At 37.5% G+C, this 19538-nt stretch overlaps 3 protein-coding genes across 3 annotated transcripts; all 3 read left to right on the forward strand.

Annotated features, from left to right (window-relative positions):
• The first annotated feature begins 2207 nt into the window (after positions 1-2207).
• Positions 2208-7078, forward strand: LOC121243996 (putative UDP-glucuronate:xylan alpha-glucuronosyltransferase 3). The gene is given in 6 exon segments (XM_041142046.1): positions 2208-2477; positions 2589-2691; positions 4185-4391; positions 4661-5298; positions 5863-6027; positions 6030-7078. Coding segments are annotated over 5 exon segments (1935 nt in total). The 5' UTR covers positions 2208-2477; positions 2589-2629; the 3' UTR covers positions 6893-7078.
• Positions 7079-7616: 538 nt separating this feature from the next.
• On the forward strand, positions 7617-11014 carry LOC121243997. Its single transcript, XM_041142047.1, has 5 exons — positions 7617-8243; positions 8517-8584; positions 8668-8843; positions 9878-9986; positions 10594-11014. The coding sequence occupies exons 1-5, from the start codon at positions 7961-7963 to the stop codon at positions 10900-10902; spliced, it is 945 nt and encodes a 314-aa protein (XP_040997981.1). The 5' UTR covers positions 7617-7960; the 3' UTR covers positions 10903-11014.
• A 1763-nt stretch (positions 11015-12777) lies between these two features.
• On the forward strand, positions 12778-17094 carry LOC121243998 (pentatricopeptide repeat-containing protein At3g09040, mitochondrial). The gene is made up of 2 exons (XM_041142048.1): positions 12778-12922; positions 13749-17094. Exons 1-2 carry the CDS (start codon positions 12788-12790, stop codon positions 16689-16691), a joined length of 3078 nt encoding a protein of 1025 aa, XP_040997982.1. The 5' UTR covers positions 12778-12787; the 3' UTR covers positions 16692-17094.
• The last annotated feature ends 2444 nt before the right edge of the window (positions 17095-19538 follow it).

The following is a 19538-nucleotide window of genomic DNA, read 5'->3' on the forward strand; positions in this document are numbered from 1 at the left end:
ACAACTCACCACTCAGTGAACTCACCGCTACGGCTCCACCCCAAAATCAAATTGATCAAATTGAAAAATTATGATTTTGTTAATTTACAATTAATTGTAATGTTGCTACAATAGTTAATTGTACAATTTATAATTTTTTTTAGAGAAGTTTGTAATAATGTAATAGTTTATTAGTTCTCTTAATTTGTATAATTGTAAACTATTTATTTTAACATAGTGTCTTACTGCCTTAGTGATAATTATTACTTAATTAGTTAATAGTTGAAACTTAATATCTACTTAATAGTTCAATCTATGATTCTATATATATATATTATTATTATTTTTTTGTTTTTAAATCTATATATTTTTTAATCTAAATAATGGGTTTAAAGTTGCCCAAAAATAAATTATGGGCCCAAAGTGGCCCAAAAACGAATTATGGGCCCAAAGGGGCCCAAAAACCTATTCTGGGCCATTTAGGGCCCAGAAAAATGTACTGGGCCAAAGGCCCAGTAGGGGGATGCGGGGGTACGGACGGGTGGGGGTCCACCCCTTCACCCCAGCCAACGGACGGGGGACCCTGCCCCCGCTCATGCGGGGGCGGGGTACGGGGAAAAATTCCCCACCCCCGCATATGCGGGGGCGGGGGTGGGGAAGAGGTGGCCTCGCCCCGTAGGGGCGGGTATCACCTCTAACCAAAACATTGAAACTAGGTCATTCTTGATGTAGTAAGGATTTTTCTCTCTGTCTTGACAGAGAGCACTGTCTTCCTAAATGGTTAGTGGAGCTTGTAAGAATGTCTAATAGTGATCTCTCTACTTTGTGGGAGGGACTTAAACTTACAGGCAACGAAGATGACACCATAATTTTGTCAAACAAAACACTGGAAGCAGCAGCTCAAAAAGGCAAAAACATTGAAATCAGAATATGGTTTTGGCCTCTGTGCGAGCCCTAGCAAATTTCCACTGTTTTCCTCACCATTTCCTCAAGGTTTTCCTTAAGGTTTCTACAACCTCCTTGGCCACCATTGACGCAAAGCACAACTCCATTGTTCGATTGTTTTTCTCAAGGTTTTTTTTTTCCCATTTCATATTACTTTGATCACTATTCTTCATTTTAATTTATGTCTTTCGATCCTGATAGTGTGTTTGAAACGTGGAGTTTTGGTTTTACGAAACAATAGTAGGTTTAAAATGTGGAGTTTGGGTGATTAATTTAAACAATAATGAGGCTCAGTTGCTTGAACTGGAACTGTGGGGTGAGGGGCACTGCCTTGGTTAATTTCATTTAGATATGGAGCGATCTCATCTGGGCACAGGGGGCGATTTCATCTGAGTGCAAGGGGGCGACTTCATCTAAGTATGGGCTGGTTTCAACTTCATTGGGCAACGACGATGGTATAAAGGGGTGGTGATTTCATCTGAACGAATCACTGGTTTGTTCCTTGACTGGGCGAGTTCCTTGTCACTTTTCTTTCGAAAATTCGATTTCACTATGTCTAAGGAGTACTGATTTATTCCCTGTAATGAAATGCTAAATAAAACACTGTATTTCATTAAGTTTGCAATGCAGTCCAGAGATTGCAATAAGAAAAATTCATGTAATATTTTTTTAAAAATAAGAAAAATAGATAACATATCTAGCGAGAAAAGCTTGTCATCATATCCATATGATTCAATCATTATCAATCCACACAAATCAATCATGGGATAGAGAACAAAAAAATCATTTGTTGAATAACTAACACCTCCACCTACTCCTTATAAAAGAACAAAAATAATAACTCGACAGCTCATTTACAACTTAATAATTAACAATTCATTATTTTAAAGAAATTCATTGACTTATGATTTAATCTGATTCTTAGGTTTAAAATAAAAATATTGTTTTATTATAAAGTGTTAAAATGGTTGAATATTAGTTGTTGGTGTCGGTACTCTTAAAAAAATAAAGAAACAAGAAAAGTAATCCTAGATATAAGTGTGCAAGTGTCGTCAAATATTTTTTAAAAAGAGTGAGATTTATTATTAAAAGTTTAATTTTTTTTATATATATTATATTTACTTATTTATTTTAAATAGATTATATAATATTTATGCATTCTCTGATTGCAATTTTTTTTTTTTAGTTTTTACATAAAGACCGGTTGAATTTGGTCCAATTTAACTTTTACACTCAGTGACTCAGCACTTGTAAAAATCCAGTCTTGGATGAAGCTCAATCACCTTCGGCTTTGTAAGGGAAAGACAAAAATCTAATAAACATTCGAGAGGACAAGTTGAAGAATAATCAAATAAAAAACCTGCCCCCAAAGGTAAATTCTCCTTCTTTACGGTGTCAGTGAGCAATGTTTTTGCTCACACGAGTCGGTCCAAAGTATTGTTGATCTCTCCAGTCTTTGACTCTCGAAAAACATTGATCGTTTCCGGTCGCAGCCTCCGCCTGCTTTCTCAGAGAACTCGAATCCTCCTCTGCCATGGCCCACGGATTAAAGGGTCTCTGTCTTTTTCCGTACTTTGTTGTTCTTAAAAAATTTTCCCGGTGTTTTCAGGGGAAAAAAAGCGTGATTGTTTATGAAAGTTTTGACATTTTTATATTTTTTGCAGATTAGATGATGCCTCCCCCATGCCGCAACTGAATTGACAAGATGAGAGGACCCTCCTCCCCTGGTCATATTGAACCCAGACTACGATTTTCGGCTTCCACAATGTCAGCTTTCCTTCCTTTCACTATATATTTTCTTGGTTATTCATAACTTGTTTGCTGGCATTTGCTGAAATTTCCAATTTCTGGTTTTAGTCGTTTCGTATCTCTCATTTAAATTAATTATGTAGATCCGAGCACCATGAATGAAATATTGTTTACAAGATTTTAGTGCTGTTAAAATTTTCCTTTTGGGTCTTTGGTTTTAGTGATACTTTCTTTGGTGTTTTTTTGGTTATAGTTTGCGTGGTTAGATATGGTGTTTTATCGTTGGGAAGGCCATTGATCCGTTTCCATTGACATATCTATTTTCATTTTAGCTCCCCATCTGCCCCCAATTAGTTGTGATTAAGGCTTTATTTCATTCGGGGGGCTGACTAGTGCAGTAAGAGCCTTGATACTTCATAGTTGATACTTCTGCATTTGGTCAACTCCCATTTGACAACAAATGGTACTCTACCTTGGAATGGTTTCAGAACATCAAAACATTGTCGTTGTCGCTGCATTTGCTCCAATTAAGTGTAAAGCACCTTTCTTCACAAGTAATGTATAACAAGCCAAGATGTTTGACGTCGCACCAAAGACCTTCACATAATAGTGTTCAAGGCATTATATTGGAGTTTATTAGGACAGTCGACTTTTTCCTATGACAGATGGTTTTGGTACCGTCTCTAGGTCTATTGCTTGCATTTATATGTTGTTATCTAGCTTTTCAGTTGATATGTCCATTTTATTTATATGTTTTTATAAAGAATAAAACAAACTGTTTTTTTCTTTTCAAACCCCATATTGGAGGGTGAATCTCAAATGAGATGTTGAGAGGTCTTCAGATCTGCGTTTTTATGATCAAACCATTGCCCTCTCTTATTAGTCCATATTCCAAATTATTACTGTCCATAATACTGCTCTCTGCAATTGTTCTAAAAACAGACCAGCTGGGTGAAATGTTGAATGCCATAAAAGACTTAAGTATATGCGAATTGGTTTTAGGTGGATTGGTAGCTCACGATCAGAAAAGTGGTATCAGAACTAGAGGTCATGGGTTCGAGTCATGGAACACATCATAAGGGAGGGATTGTTGGAGCCCACAATGCCACTTCCCGTGATCGCTCTAAAGACAGGTTTATGGAGGGGTGTGAAATGTCATAACAAAATCAAGTGTCTTCCCTAATACTAACTGGTTTTAGGTGGATTAGTAACTCACAGTCCGACACAAATTCCCTGCATAGCCTTCCCTATTTCTTCAAAGCTCATCTTGGTTTTATTTGAAGAGGAAATTGAATGGGTTGGTGATGCATAAATTTTCATTTGGGGTTTTCGTGCATCTGTCTGCTCAATTTTGGAGTGCACTGATTACGAAACTGAACTAGGTAGTTCGGTTGTGTATGGAAGTTGTCTGCACTATCATAGAATTTGTTGCAGTCATTATTATCAGTATTCCTATTGTTGTTCACTTCCTTCATAGATGCATTGATGTAGTTCTTGCCTTCTTTGTACAGCGATGAATCTAACAAAAGAAAGCCTCGAAAAAGTAAAGATTTTAAAGATGTTGCGAAGGCCCTCCACATATCCGTCCAAGATAGGAATTTAAATTGCAAACCTACCTTAAAACTTGTGCTGGTGATTATTATCTTGGGAGCATTTGCAACATTCTTCCACTCTCCAAGCATTTATAATACAGATCATCGATCAAATTCTGTACCGTGGTAAGTATTACTCCCCTTGCTTTCACTTCTTGCTACCACATTTAGTTTTCCACTTGGCAGTTTCTTGCTTTTCGTTTAGTTCACATTACATCGAGCTTCTATAAGCTTACAATTTGATTTGCTTCTTTTATGAAAAATTACTAAAAGCTCATGCCTCCTTTTCTGGAGTTGCAATTGTCACATAAATCTTTATTCACCATAAAGCATGGAGCATTTAAGTTTTATTTTTATCTTCAGCAGATTTTGAAGGAGATGTTTACTGTTTGCAGGCCAACTTTTGTAGACAGATGGATAAGAGAGAGTGTTGCTGTAGATCCACGTTATTTGTCAGTTTTAGACATTAACTGGGATAAAATCTCAAACATTATTGAGAAATTGACTGACAGTAATGAGTATCAGGGAATTGGCTTGTTAAACTTTAATGACAATGAGATTGATCACTGGAAGCAGCTGATACCGGATGTTGAGCATGTTGTTCTGCACCTGGACTACGTGTCACACAACATTACATGGGAATCCCTATACCCTGAATGGATAGATGAAGAAGAAGAATTTGAGGTTCCTACCTGCCCTTCTCTTCCCAAACTTAAAGTACCTGGAAAACCACGGATTGATCTTGTGGCAGTCAAACTTCCTTGCAACAAGTCAGGGAGCTGGTCAAGAGATGTGGCTCGTTTGCACTTGCAGCTTGAAGCAGCAAGGATTGCTGCCGCATCCAAAGGTTATCATCCAGTGCGAGTGCTTATAGTAACCGAGTGCTTCCCAATACCAAACCTCTTCACGTGCAAGGAACTTCTCATACATGAAAGGAATGTGTGGCTCTTTCAACCTGACCTGAATACCCTGAGGAATAAGCTGCAGCTTCCAGTCGGGTCATGTGAACTTGCCGTCCCTCTCAAGGCTAAAGGTCAGTTTTAAACCAAGCGCATGTTGCTGGGGGTTGGTTTGTGTGTGTGTGTTTCCTTCCCCCTCTTCAACTTTTTATAAGTCAGCCTGAAAAAAGCTGATGGTCATCTGTCTGTTTTTATTTTTCTTTTAGGGGAATGCAAGGGGCAGGGCGGGACGAGGGGGATTAGAAGTTTTCATATCCATAATTAGGCTTTTCCGAGTTAAATTAAATCTATCAAAGAAGTACACAGACCAACCATTTCAGCTTGGCAAAGAACAAGCCAATAAGAGTTTTAGTACTTCCTTAATATTTTGATTAGGCAATCCTAACTGTCTTGACTGGACCTAGTTCTGGTTGTCAAAGAAAATGACGTTTTTAATTATTCGATTTTCTTGACAAGAAATTCCTCACCATATAGCTGATGAAGTTCAGTCCTCTGATCTGATGTCACATGCATGAAAAGAATCAAACTCAAAAAAGGAAAGAAAAAAGAATAGAAGATTAATGATTTCTTTTTAGAGTTAAATGTGTTTTTACTTGCAAAAGTACATGAAATTGAGAAACTAACTTATTTGTAAACAGAAAATTTCTACTCAGAGAGAGCACATCGTGAAGCTTATGCAACAATTCTGCACTCTGCGCATGTGTATGTTTGTGGGGCCATAGTTGCTGCTCAGAGCATCCGTATGGCTGGTTCAACTCGAGATTTTGTTATCCTTGTTGATGAAACGATTAGCGAATATCACAGGGAGGATTGGAGGCTGCTGGCTGGAAAGTCCATACAATCCAAAGGATCAGGAACCCAAAAGCTGAGAAGGATGCGTACAATGAATGGAATTACAGCAAATTCCGTCTCTGGCAGTTGACAGAATATGACAAGATTATTTTCATTGATGCTGACCTGCTTATTCTTAGAAATATCGATTTCCTGTTTGAGATGCCAGAAATATCTGCTATAGGAAATAATGCTACTCTGTTCAACTCAGGTGTGATGGTGATTGAACCGTCAGAGTGTACATTCCAGCTGCTAATGGAACACATCAATGAGATAGTGTCCTATAATGGTGGGGACCAAGGGTATCTAAACGAAATCTTCACATGGTGGCACCGAATTCCAAAACATATGAATTTCTTGAAGCACTTCTGGGAAGGCGATGAGGAGGGAAAGAAAGAGATGAAAACTCGTCTCTTTGGGGCTGAACCTCCAATCCTTTATGTCCTCCACTACCTGGGCAATAAGCCTTGGCTTTGCTTTCGGGACTATGATTGCAACTGGAATGTGGACATTTTGCAGGAGTTTGCCAGTGATGTTGCGCATAAAAGGTGGTGGAAGGTGCATGATGCCATGCCAGAAAATTTGCAGAAGTTTTGTTTGCTGAGGTCTAAGCAAAAGGCAGCATTGGAGTGGGATCGGAGGCAAGCTGAGAAAGGAAATTACACTGATGGTCATTGGAAAATTAAGATAAAAGACAAGCGTTTGAAGACATGTTTTGAGGATTTCTGCTTCTGGGAGAGTATGTTATGGCACTGGGGTGAAAAAAACTGGACAGATAATGCTACTGTTACTCAAGCTCTACCTGTAGTTACTACCAAATCTCTCTCTTCTTTGTGACTTGGTTCTTTTTCTGCATACTCAGTCTTCCATCCAGACGATGCGTTTCAGCTCATTTTTTTTGTTCTGAAACATATCATAAAGAAGTGTGTCTACTTCATCTTATATCTTTTGTGTATCGGTTTATGACTTTCATGTACTTTACCATACCATTCTTTTCAAAACATATTTATACAGGTTTCCCCACTCGCAGCGTAGATTGTACGCCCTCAATTCATTTTGAAGCTGAAGGCGTTAGTTATCATGATCTGTAGTCATCTCAAGAAATCTTTTTTTTCCCTTTTCGGAATTTATGTCCAATTTAATGTTACTGTGCATAGATAGTTAACTATAACCATGTTTGCAAAGATCTCAATAACTCTTTGTTGGATGCTTAGCAATACATTTTGTCTTCAAGTTCACTGCATTCAAGTTGAAAAATTGAAACACTTTTTTGATGCTCTTTTTTCTGCATTTCTTCTCTGCAAATTGGATTGTAGATTCTCCAACTCCATAACTTTGAATGATCTCCCAAATTGTCATTAATAAAAGAAAATTACCTGGCCTAGCGGATCGGCTACTTTCTTGGACTGGGACAAGATGGTTTTCGATTAGTGGAGGTTGTGGTGATTATTGGAAGGCTTTACAACTCACATTTACCATTCTGTGAACATTTCAGCAGATAAAAAGGGTTGGACTTTAGGACTTGCACAGGTCAGGCATGTTAACATATGTTTGCAGGACAACCGTTTTGGCTGAAGCTCCATGAAGCTAGAACTGATGCAGTACTTCCTAAAGTTAATGTCTTGCTCAAAACCCACCAAGGGATATATAGATCTCACACACAAAACATAGGGGATAAAAAAAAAAACGACAGAATGAATTCAAACGACGTCGGAGTAGGATTACATAAACGAACGACTTAAACGACAGCCCTTCTTCTACACTTTTCTTTTCGAAACAAATCCCCCGTCTTCTCGAGGAACAAATGGATAAGCAGGTTTCAGCTCGCTCTCTCTCTCTCTCATCCAATTTGGCGAACTCATAACACTTTCGAGCACAATTTCAGTTTCGGGGAAACCCAAAAAGATGAACTTGATAGCATCATGTAATCTGAGAACCTCTGCGGTTTCATTTCCTCCAACAATAACTATGAGGAGCTGCTTCTGCAGGCGCTCTCTCTCACCCTACCGCAACTTACCGTTTCCATTTTGGACGTACCCATTTCCATATACCACCAACAGGACCCATATAATCTACGCCGGGAAGAGAGACTCAGAAGCTGCTGAGCCAGTTCTCAAACCATCCATTGTTGAAGAAGTATCGCTGGTCGATGAGGAAGACGAGGCTCTCTTTGATGACTTTGAAGATGGTAAGGACCCATTTACTCTCTTCTTCTATATTTGTTATATAAAATTGAAAATTATCAAACTGGACTTTTGAAGATAATAGTAACTATCGTATATTTTTCCTTTATTTGGTAGATTTTAGATAAAAGTGCAATAACTATGTTGTCATGTGTTTGTTACTTTGTCCCAAGTAGAGTAGTAACTTCATTGTTTTCCTACCATTTCTTAGTATTAGAAAATTTCTTGTATGTTATATAATTTGAAGTTAAGTTTGAATTAAATACTCGATTGTTTAGAGACAACAATGGATGATGTTGATGATTATTTTGAAGAAGAGTACGAGGAGGACAAGGCCGAAGTCTGTGTAAGTTTTAGTTAACCTTTTCGTACTTCTGTGTAATGAAGTTGATTCCATACTGAACATCACGTTGCCCCTTTTTTCTGAAGGCCGGAGATGGAGTTGGAGGAGGTGGAATTTCCCTTGCTGGGACCTGGTGGGACGAAGAAGCACTAAGAATGGCAGAAGAGGTTTCCCAATCCTTCGATGGTGACTTGAGAATATATGCCTTTAAAACAATGTTGAATTCCACCATTCAAGTGCGCATCGAGAAGCTCTCAAACAAGTAAAAATCTATTGACACTGTCTATAAGAAAAAAAATGATAGTCTCTGCAATCAAGAACACCATATATGAAAACTTTCTCACTAGGTTCTCTCTTGGATGCTTTGTATGAGTCAATAAATCTGTTTTATTTGTCATAATATTTAATAGCCGAGCATTCTTAACACATTCAAGTAGCCATGAATTGTATTGAATGAGATATGCTAGAAAATGTTCCCAAACTGACTCTTTTAGCATCTTTTGTTTGAATCATAATTTCTCCATCCTAATTTTTTATGAGAAACTTGATATCAAGTATGAATCAACTAGAAGGCTGTTGAGAGGGAGCTTTCTGTTGTGAAAAATCACATCTTTTATATTGTAAAGATCTGCACCAGATAAGACTACCATCGTTGTTTATGAAAACCTGTCCAAAAAGATATCGTCTTTCAGCTGTTTAGAATTTGGCTAGATATGTTGCTGTAAAGTCTCTCTGAGTGGAATTCATAAGATTAAGATGTAATATACATTGTGTTTACCAAATTGAAGTTGATGGGATGGAGCTTTTAAGGCAAATTCAGTTTTTTGGCTCATGTTTCATGTGTGACTGTATGAATTGCACAAGTCATTGTGTTTTGGCAGTGGAGAAGTACAGAAGTGAACAGTGTGCTAGTATTTAGTTGTGCGAAGCATTGTTGATGATTGGCAAGTATGTCAAGATGTTCTATGGGATCTTTGTAACACATTACTCATATTATTTAATAGTTTTATGAACCTACTCAGGTTTTTTTTTTTTTTTTCACTTATCCAAAATTTATTTATTATTATTTTTTTGATAAAAAATTTATTTATTTTTTACTTTTCATCATTTTCCATATGGACATATTTGAATTTGAACAAAGTTGTGGTTTTGGAAAGGTTGGTTAGATCAGGTTCAGAAAATACCTGTAGCCCTCAAATGATTGTGAGGGATTGAAAACGGACTCTATGCAAATAATTTTTGAAATTGATTTAAGGCCCATCTTTAAGGTAGGAGATTCCTACATTTCTTTTTCAGGTCTGGTTCCCCCAGCATGGAAGATATTGAAGCTTTTTCAGCAACCTATAGAGCACGTTTGGATGAAGCAGAGCTCAGTAAATCAATACCTGAGAATATATCTTTGGAGGTACCTTTTCCTAGTTCTTTTTAATGCTTTTGGAGGGTAAAACATAACTGTGCAGAGGAGAAACCTTGTGAAGATTCATCAACCTGTGTCTTTGACACGTAGACCTGTCTTAGGACATATAGGTTTGTGATGGCTTAAAGTCACGAGATGAGCAGTATATGCATCAAGGGCGGCTCAATGTCAATTGAGGCCTAAGACAAAAACTTAAAATAAAGCCACTAGATTTTAACATGACATCACTTAATATCATTTACATTTTAAAATAATTGTTGACTTTTTTTACTCATCAATGCATGGGCTTTCTATCATCATCATTTATAAATAAACATTCATCTCATTTTAGACCTTATTTTATTTTATTTTTTCCAAAATACACCAAGGCATTTATAGTTTTTGGGGCCTTGCTCTTTGGGGGGCCTTAGGCAACTGCCTTTTAATGGCCTAACCATTGAGCCGGCACTGATATTCATTTCATTAAAATGAAGGCCAATGGGTTTTAAATATAGGTATCTGGTTCAATGTTTATCTTTTAGAAAGGAAATCTAAAATGTGTTCATGTCTGCGATCTTTTCACCTTTTGGATCTAAATTTATCTATTTCCTTTCAGGTATCATCTCCTGGTGTTGAAAGGGTAGTTCGGATTCCACACGACCTTGATCGATTCAAGGATCGGCCTATGTATGTGAAATATGCCAATCAGGTTGCAGCAAATAGTTCATCAGTAGAAAGTGATGGTGTTTTCAGGCTTGTTTCTTTTGACATGGAAAGTAAATGCTGCACTTGGGGTCTAGCCAATGTGAGGATAAATAGAGAGAAAGCAGGGAAAGGGAGACCACTTAGCAAAAAGCAAAGGGAGTGGCGTTTGAACACACCATTTGATTCCTTATGTTTAGTCCGGTTGTATTCTGATATTTGATAGTTTTATTTTTTATAGTTCTCTGTAAAAATCATGTGCCTCTCCAGGAAACTCCCTAAATATTCTTAGATATAGCATTGCACATAAATAATTCTCCATTCTTTAAAATTCATCTTCTTAAATTTCCATCCTTTGCACATAATTCTGTCTCCAAAATGATGAGTTGCAAATTTTGTATTACATGGTTTTTGATGAATAGATCCAAGTTTCTTAGAAGTCTAGCCATCACTATCAGGCTGCTTTCAATTGTATGCTCTTGAAGTGACACGGTTTTTTCATAGGCAAGTACTAGAAAGAAATTTCAGTTGTGATTAGTCAGGAAAATGTCTCTTAACTTTCTGAAACGAGTCCTAATTAATGTTTACAGAATGCATATCATTAGGTGCTTAGAGGCATGCCTGAGAAACTATTATCCAAGGCTTGTGCATCAACAACCGTTGCTGCACGAATTTTTGGCTTTGGGGTTTTGGCCAAGGGTTGGTTGATCATGTATAAGCTTTGGAAAAATGTAAAACAGGCTCTAAGAATTGTGTTTTCAACCTTCTATTAACTATCTTCTGCCAATTTTAGATATTCTCAAAATATGGACAAATGGTACTGATATCCAATCATCCGATGTTACATTATTAAACATCGATGATCATATAAAAAAATTTAATTATATGAAATCATGTGATATGTTGAGAGTATAATCTCATTTGTATTCTAGAAGTTTTTTTTTTTTTTTAACAATAAATGAGAGGTGGGGGCGACCAACGTAGCAATCATTCCTGCACCACAATAGCCTCAAAGTATCTAGTTGGTCCAAATCTCATTTCATGGCCCTAAAAATCAAGTTTTACCACTATAAGTGGTTTCAACTTATGTCCTAACTTGAACTCCTAATCCGAAGCCATGAAATACCAACTCGTATCAACTGAGCTACCACTTTGGTAGTGTACTCGAGAAGTAGTTAAGATTTAGCCATTATTTTCTAGGTAAAGCCTCCCCACGAGAAGAATGACATGGATTCACATAAACTAGTTTAAGAATAATGATAGGATTACTACCATACTACTACCCATCTACTACTCTTTTTGTATTTGATTTTTTTTTAATTTTTTATTTTACTTAATGATTAAGAAAGTGAGTATTAGTAAAGTTATATATATTTTTTAAATTTTTCTTAATGATTAAGGATGTTAAAAAAATACTTAAAAAATGATAAAAAAAAAAAACTTGTAATACACTTAGGTAGTAGATAAATAGTAATAGAATAGTAAGCCTATTATTACCCGTCACAAAATTTCCATCTCATTAATTTATAGGAATTAAACTGGGTTGGAAGGAAATTTTTTGAATCAGTCTATTAAATTATCATGCGTTTTTTTAAACATGCAAGAGATATATTTTTAATAGGATTAATTGGTATTAGTTCATTATTAACTCATTTTTAACTTCTAAAAGTTATTATTTGTGTAATTATTGAGTAGTCTTTAAATACGAACACGAGCACTTTCGTTGAATTACAAAATATCAAATTATTAAAAAAAGTAATGATCATGTAAATAACTTTAATAATAGATTATTTTATAATAAGATGAAAATGTTGTTTGCCTTATAAAAATAATTCATCCATAAACAGATTTTATAAAAATAAATTTATAAATTCAAATGACATTATTATATTAAATCTGATATATTATATCAAAACAGTTTAATTTGTAAATTTATTTTTATATAAAATATTCAGTTAGCACCTCCCAATGCCTCATTTTATTTAAAAAAAACATGTATATCGTGCTAAAAGAATTTCCACGACGCAAACCGTTTGGAAAGGCCACGTCAACGAGCACTACTTAACGAACTTACCCAACCGAGTCATGTCGCAAACGCCTTCGGGTCAATGCGCCTCAGAATTCCCAACAGAACATCAATCATCTCCCACGCTCATTCCATCTCTCATCGACACAAGTTCTCCACCCAGCTGATCCCTAACCCAGAACCCCTTCTGGCTTCAGAGAATCATTTATATACCCATCTGAGGCCTTGAAAAAAAAAAAATAAATAAATAAAGGACCCGACCCGCACCGAAAAACCGGTTTGAAATGATAATCGGGTTTGACCTGCTAACAACCCGCCTCTTAAAACAACCTGAAACGCTGGCTCCACCACCACCCCACCCAACTTCTCTTTGCATCGCCAGTGCGCCACCGTTCCCTCCCTCCCCACTTCTCTTCACTAGTTTCTATTTGGTTGCCGAGAAGAACCAACCCGAGCAGCTTTGGTGGAGCCGAAGCCGAGAACTGTGCTTGTGCTGAGAGATGGGGCTGGGGCTGGGGGTGGGGTCGCCTCCGGGCTGGTCTTTCGAGGGAACCGAGCGGAGGATCTGCAGGCCGAGCAAGGGCCATGTCTCGTGCCGTCAATGCCTTCTTCTATAGTCCCGAGCTTCTCGCCCTCAAATATGGCTCTCGCCCATTCTAGGTTATTTTTGTTTCTTGTTTCTTTTTTCGATTTCGCCAGTAAAGGTTATCTGATTGATTTCCAGACCTTTGCCCACCTGAGTATCTTTGTGTGGCTGTTGATTCCCTGGTTCTGTTGAATGTGTTAGATTTCATATTACTTCAATGTATTTCTTGTCCAGAGTTTGGATCAGAATCATGTGACTCGATAGTGATGATGATGAATCAGAGTTTGGATCATCAAGTGTTTTGGGCATGAAGCACTGAAGGTTCCAGCGTGTTCTTACGGGGTCGGGTTGACCCGACTCGGGTCAGGTCTAGCCGGTTTGTGTTGTCATGGGAGCCAGATCGGGTCAGGTCGTGCACAGACACAGCCTGGGTTGGTTGGGTTGTAGGCCTATCCATCTCTTGAAAGCCTGCTTACAACAATGCAACCGGGTCAAGAAACACAACCTGTTCGACGAAATGCCTCAGCTGATTGCTCATGCTTCAAATACCGGAAAAATTATCCATTCACTGAGCGTGAAACTTGGTGTTGGGTCAAAAGGGTCTCTAGGAAACGCCATCTTAGATCTTTATGCTAAGTGTGGCAATGTGGACTTTGCCGAGAAGGCGTTTAACCTGCTGGAGAAGAGGGGTGTATTGGCTTGGAACTCGGTTCTGTCTATGTATTCAAGGCTGGGTTTGTTGGAACAGGCTGTTAAGTATTTCGGGTTATTGATGAACTCTGGGGTATTTCCAAATGAGTTCACGTATGCAATCATCTTGTCTGCTTGTGCAAGACTGGTGGGCATCAAGTATGGTAGGCAAGTTCATTGTTGTGTTGTTAAGACAGGGTTCGAGTCAATCACTTTCTGTGAAGGTGCACTTATTGATATGTATGCCAAGTGCAATTGTGTGAGTGATGCTCGGAAAATATTTGATGGGGCTGTGGATTTAGATACAGTTTCTTGGACTGCCATGATTTCTGGTTATGTTCAAGTTGGTTTGCCTGAGGAGGCGCTGAAAGTTTTTGAGGAGATGCAGAAATCTTGCCGTGTTCCAGATCAGGTGGCCTTTGTGACTGTTATAAGTGCGTGTGTCAATCTTCGAAGGCTTGATGATGTACGTGAAATGTTTGCGAGGATGCCTAATCCGAATGTTATTGCATGGAACCTGATGATTTCAGGGCATGCCCAGAATGGTTGCTATATGGAAGCTATAACTTATTTCCTGAAAATGAGGAACGCTGGAGTAAAATCCACAAGGTCTACACTTGGAAGTATTTTAAGTGCAATTGCCAGTTTGAGAGCTCTAGATTATGGCTTGTTAGTTCATGCTCATGCAATTAAACAGGGGTTGGATTCTAATGTCTATGCAGGAAGTTCATTGATTAATATGTACGCTAAGTGCGAGGAACTGGATGCTGCAAATAAAATATTCAATGCTTTAAATGAGAAAAATGCTGTCTTGTGGAATGCAATGCTTGGAGGTTATGCACAGAATGGGTATGCCCATGAAGTCATCAAGCTTTTTTCTAACATGAAAGGATGTGGCTTTCGTCCCGATGACTTTACCTACACTAGCATTTTGAGTGCATGTGCTTGCTTGGAATACATAGAAATGGGCCGCCAATTGCATTCTTTTATTATCAAGAGTGGATTGTCGTCAAACTTATTCGTGGGTAATGCATTGGTTGATATGTATGCTAAATCTGGGGCTCTCAAGGAGGCAAGGAAACAGTTTGAGCTCATAAGCAATCGAGATAATATCTCTTGGAATGCAATTATTGTGGGGTATGTGCAGGAAGAGGAGGAGGATGAGGCTTTCTACATGTTCCGTAGAATGAATTTATCTGGAATTGTTCCTGATGAGGTGTCCCTAGCCAGTATACTCAGTGCTTGTGCAAATGTTCAAGCACTTAGGCAAGGAAAACAAATCCATTGTCTCTCGGTTAAATCTGGTCTGGAAACAAGCCTTTATGCCGCGAGCTCGCTTATTGGCATGTATGTAAAGTGTGCAGTGATTGGAGCTGCACACAAAGTTTTCTCTTCCATGCCTGAGCGAAGTGTGGCCTCCATGAATGCTATGATTGCTGGGTATGCTCAAAATAATTTGGAGGAAGCAATAGATTTGTTTTGTGAGATGCATGAAGTAGGATTGAATCCAACTGAAATTACTTTCGCAAGCCTTTTAGATGCTTGTAATGGACCACTTCTGCTAACACTGGGAATCCAAATCCACTGCCTTACCGTAAAGTGGGGCCATTTGTATGGTGGTGACTTTTTGGGTGTATCTCTTTTGGGCATGTATTTGAGATCCCATAGAAAAGCAGATGCGTATATTCTTTTCTCAGAATTCCCAAATCCAAAAAGTAGAGTGTTGTGGACTGCTATTATTTCAGGGCTCACTCAAATTGATTGCAGTGAGGAGGCTTTGCAGTTCTATCGAGAAATGCGTAGCGAGAATGTCCTACCTGATCAAGCTACATTTGCTAGTGTTCTTCGTGCATGTGCTGTCTTATCTTCTTTGACAGATGGTAGTGAGATCCATTCCCTCATTTTCCACACTGGTTTTCACTTAGATGAGTTAACGAGTAGTGCTCTTGTAGATATGTATGCTAAATGTGGGGATGTAAAAGGGTCTGTGCAAGTTTTTGAAGAAATGGGTTGTAAAAATGACGTTATTTCTTGGAACTCTATGATAGTGGGCTTAGCCAAAAATGGTTATGCAGAATGTGCACTTCAGATATTCAATGAGATGAAGCAAACACATGTTATGCCTGATGATGTCACTTTCCTTGGTGTTCTCACTGCATGTAGTCATGCGGGGAGAATATCTGAAGGCCATCAGATCTTTGACACAATGTTGAATTACTACTGCATTCAGCCCAGAGTAGATCATTATGCCTGCATGGTTGATCTTTATGGCCGATGGGGTTTCCTTAAAGAAGCGGAAGAATTCATTGACAAACTAAAATTCAAACCCGATGCTATGATTTGGGCCACATTACTTGGTGCTTGCAGATTACATGGAGATGACATAAGGGGGCGGCGGGCTGCTGAGGAACTCATTGAGTTGGATCCCCAAAATTCTTCATCCTATGTGCTACTTTCTAATATATATGCTGCATCGGGAAACTGGGATGGGGTTAACTTTTTGAGGAGGGCAATGAAAGAAAAAGGAGTTAGGAAGTTCCCTGGATGTAGCTGGATTGAAGTGGGACAAAAGAAGGACTTATTTGTTGCTGGGGATAAGTCTCACGCCAGTTCTGTAGAAATCCATGAAACCCTGAAGGATTTGACGGCACTAATGAAAGAAGATGATTATGTTGCTGAGACTGATTCTTTCTTGCTTGATGAAGGGTGATAAAGGCTATCTTATATCTATCCTTGTCTTAGCAAACGCAATGTCAAAATCCTGCATGTGTATGCCAGAGCAGAGAACATAAATTGGTGAGAAGACATTCCCAAGGACCATTTGGCTTTGAGGCAGAAGTTGGCTGGACCGATGTTTTGGAGGTCTAGATCTGCATGAAATTCATCTTCTCTGATTTTACGTGTGGGTTGATTGATGATAGTCATGGAAGTCTGCCACCCAAGTGCATCTTATCAATGTGGAGAGGTAAGAAATTTCTTGAGGGCTCAAATAATGTCTTGCCAAATAGATGCTGCGGGAAAAACTGAACACCTTTTGAATTTGAGATGACTATATAGGAAGTCAGATTGGTAAAATCTTCTCTCTCGTGGTAAAATAAGCACCATGAATAACATTTTTCATTCTTTTTTAACAAATTGAATTATTTGAAAAAAAAAAATTCCTGTGGATAATTTCTATCTGACAACTATCTGTGAAAATATGAAGACTGCCCGAGTGATGAAGATGAAAGAGAAGTGTTTTTTATGCAGACAATATAGATGGTAGGCCAGATTGTCGTAAGTGGACAAAAGTCTTATTTACAAGGCTAAGGATGAAGAACATCATGCATAAATGACAAACAAGCTCTCCCAAGAGACCCTCCTGGAGGAAGGTCCTCCCTCCCTCTCCCTTCTCCCACAAGACCTAGGTGTTAATTTCCCTGAGTTTATTTTTAACACTAATAAAACATCTATATTATGTTCAGAATTATATCTCTGTTATGTAGTTTTGCTTATTATTTTTATGTAAGTGTCTATCGCGCCTATCAAATCTCAGTACCTTGTGGGAATGAAATTAATAAGCTTCAAAGAAAATAATGAACTTTGAGGAGTGTTTTCCAATTCAAACCAGCTATCTCAAATCTTAGAATGGGAGTCAAGTCACTAAAAACTTGGACACAATGCAAAACATATATTCAAATATTTGCTTGCTACAAATAGGCGTTCAATTCTAGGTGCAGGAGATGAAGATACAATGTAATGAAAAGAGGTCCTTCAATGGAGAAGCTGAGGCCATTTCAGAATCTGTGTTGTTTTCATTTAATTATTATTGTGGAGTAGTTGGTTGTAATGTAATTTGTAATTTGTAGCTTGTTGTAATACTCTTTCTTGGCATGGGTTTTATGTTCTAGCCCCATGTTTGTCACTGTATGCCAAAACATAATATTTGTGTGATTGGTAAGTAAATGTAATGGTTGGAGACTCCAAATTAGATTTTGATGCTTGCTAGTTGTTGACTGTTGCACTTTATTTTTTGTCTGACCATGATTTCTTGTTCAGTCAAAAGAAAGAAAAATGTTGTTCAGTCATGGTTGCTTCTGCAACGATCAACCAGATTTAACTTTGCTTAAACGTTTAGGCTATATTAAAAAATTCATGAGAAATCCATAGGACCTCCATTAGTACCTTTAGTACATTATAATCATAATATCAGTCACATCATGAGCTTTGCGCTCTTATGAAGTAATAGAGAGAATAAAATGTACTAAATTCATCTTCAGCAATAAATAAAACTCAGTACACATTGATGATAAAACTAATAGAAATAGTCTCAACTAACTAGAAACTATTACAATAGATAAAACTTGGTACAAACACAATAATATAAGTGCATATCTATTATCTACTATCCGCCTTCAAAGTTCGTCCTCAAGCTTGTGAAGATCATTCTCTCTTTCTATTAGTTTATCTTCTTTTTTCTAAGTTTCATAACTCACACAGCAATACATGATCATCCTCCCTCTTCCGAATTGCATTCTCTCTTGTCAAAATTTTCTCCTCTATCAAATGAAGTATATTTGCCCATATGAAGAATCGACATCTTGCTTGTCCTTGCATACAACTCAAGAATTTCAACGTTAAATATGACAAATTCAAAAGCAAAATGTCCATAACAGTCATCTCTCTAAACATTAAAGTAGTACAACATGCTGAAAAAGAAAGCATTACACACTCAAAACAAACCTCTCTAATCCTTAAATTGCAATACATTGCAGCTGAAGTTTCAAATTTGAGTGTACATTGTCCAAACCGACGACATCTTTAACGAGGAAATCAAGTTTTGCTTGGAAATGACATTAATAACAGCAAAATTGTGATCCAAGATCAATATTGTTATCATCCAGGCTCAGATCAAGCATCACATGTATAAGCTGATCTCTGATTGCACCACTCATCAATTCAAGGCCCCGAGATTGAGAGAGGCTGCTGTATATGCAAAGAGATTTATTTCAGACCATTACATGAACTACTGAAGCATTCATCTTTAGGTCAAATGAAGTGAATCTTTTTGTATAAAATATTTACGTACCAATTTATTCAATAATATATACATAGCTAGTACACCCAAATCAAAAACTAAAATACATCCAGAAGGAATGATAAGAAAATTTTTAAAGATAGTAGTAATGGATGCTCATCTAACAGATTTGTCTCATAAAAGTTTAGAAATGCCCAATCTGATGCTACCTTTCTAGGGATCGATTAGTATTTTGTAATATATTGCCGTCAATTAATAATTTTTGGATGTTTTATTCATGATCTAGTGGCCTAAGCTGGATTGCTATTCCTTGAGATTTTACAGGAAAAAACAAGTGAGCAGTTGGAAAAATTATATAACCTTCATAAGTACAAAATACTTGGCTAAACAACAACAATGATAAGCAGAAATTTACCAAATTCAGCAGTACAATGGCTGGAGTAAGGCTTGACCTATGATGTTTATGTATTCTGCATAAAAGCTGACTCTGGACTTCTAGCTGATTTTTTCTTTTTAATGTTAGCTTGAATAATTAGATTT

This window comes from Juglans microcarpa x Juglans regia, chromosome 8S (assembly GCF_004785595.1).
Source record: "Juglans microcarpa x Juglans regia isolate MS1-56 chromosome 8S, Jm3101_v1.0, whole genome shotgun sequence".
NCBI classification, from domain to species: Eukaryota; Viridiplantae; Streptophyta; class Magnoliopsida; order Fagales; family Juglandaceae; genus Juglans; species Juglans microcarpa x Juglans regia.

What these genes read in the sequence shown, in the direction of transcription:
- LOC121243998 (XM_041142048.1), top strand. Translation starts at nt 12,788, where the DNA reads ATGCGCCTCAGAATTCCCAACAGAACATCAATCATCTCCCACGCTCAT. An exon ending in AGAATCATTTATATACCCAT is followed by an intron (nt 12,923 to 13,748) that starts CTGAGGCCTTGA and finishes AGGCCTATCCAT; the next exon opens with CTCTTGAAAGCCTGCTTACA.
- LOC121243997 (XM_041142047.1), top strand. Translation starts at nt 7,961, where the DNA reads ATGAACTTGATAGCATCATGTAATCTGAGAACCTCTGCGGTTTCATTT. An exon ending in AGGACAAGGCCGAAGTCTGT is followed by an intron (nt 8,585 to 8,667) that starts GTAAGTTTTAGT and finishes TTTTTTCTGAAG; the next exon opens with GCCGGAGATGGAGTTGGAGG. An exon ending in ATCGAGAAGCTCTCAAACAA is followed by an intron (nt 8,844 to 9,877) that starts GTAAAAATCTAT and finishes TTTCTTTTTCAG; the next exon opens with GTCTGGTTCCCCCAGCATGG.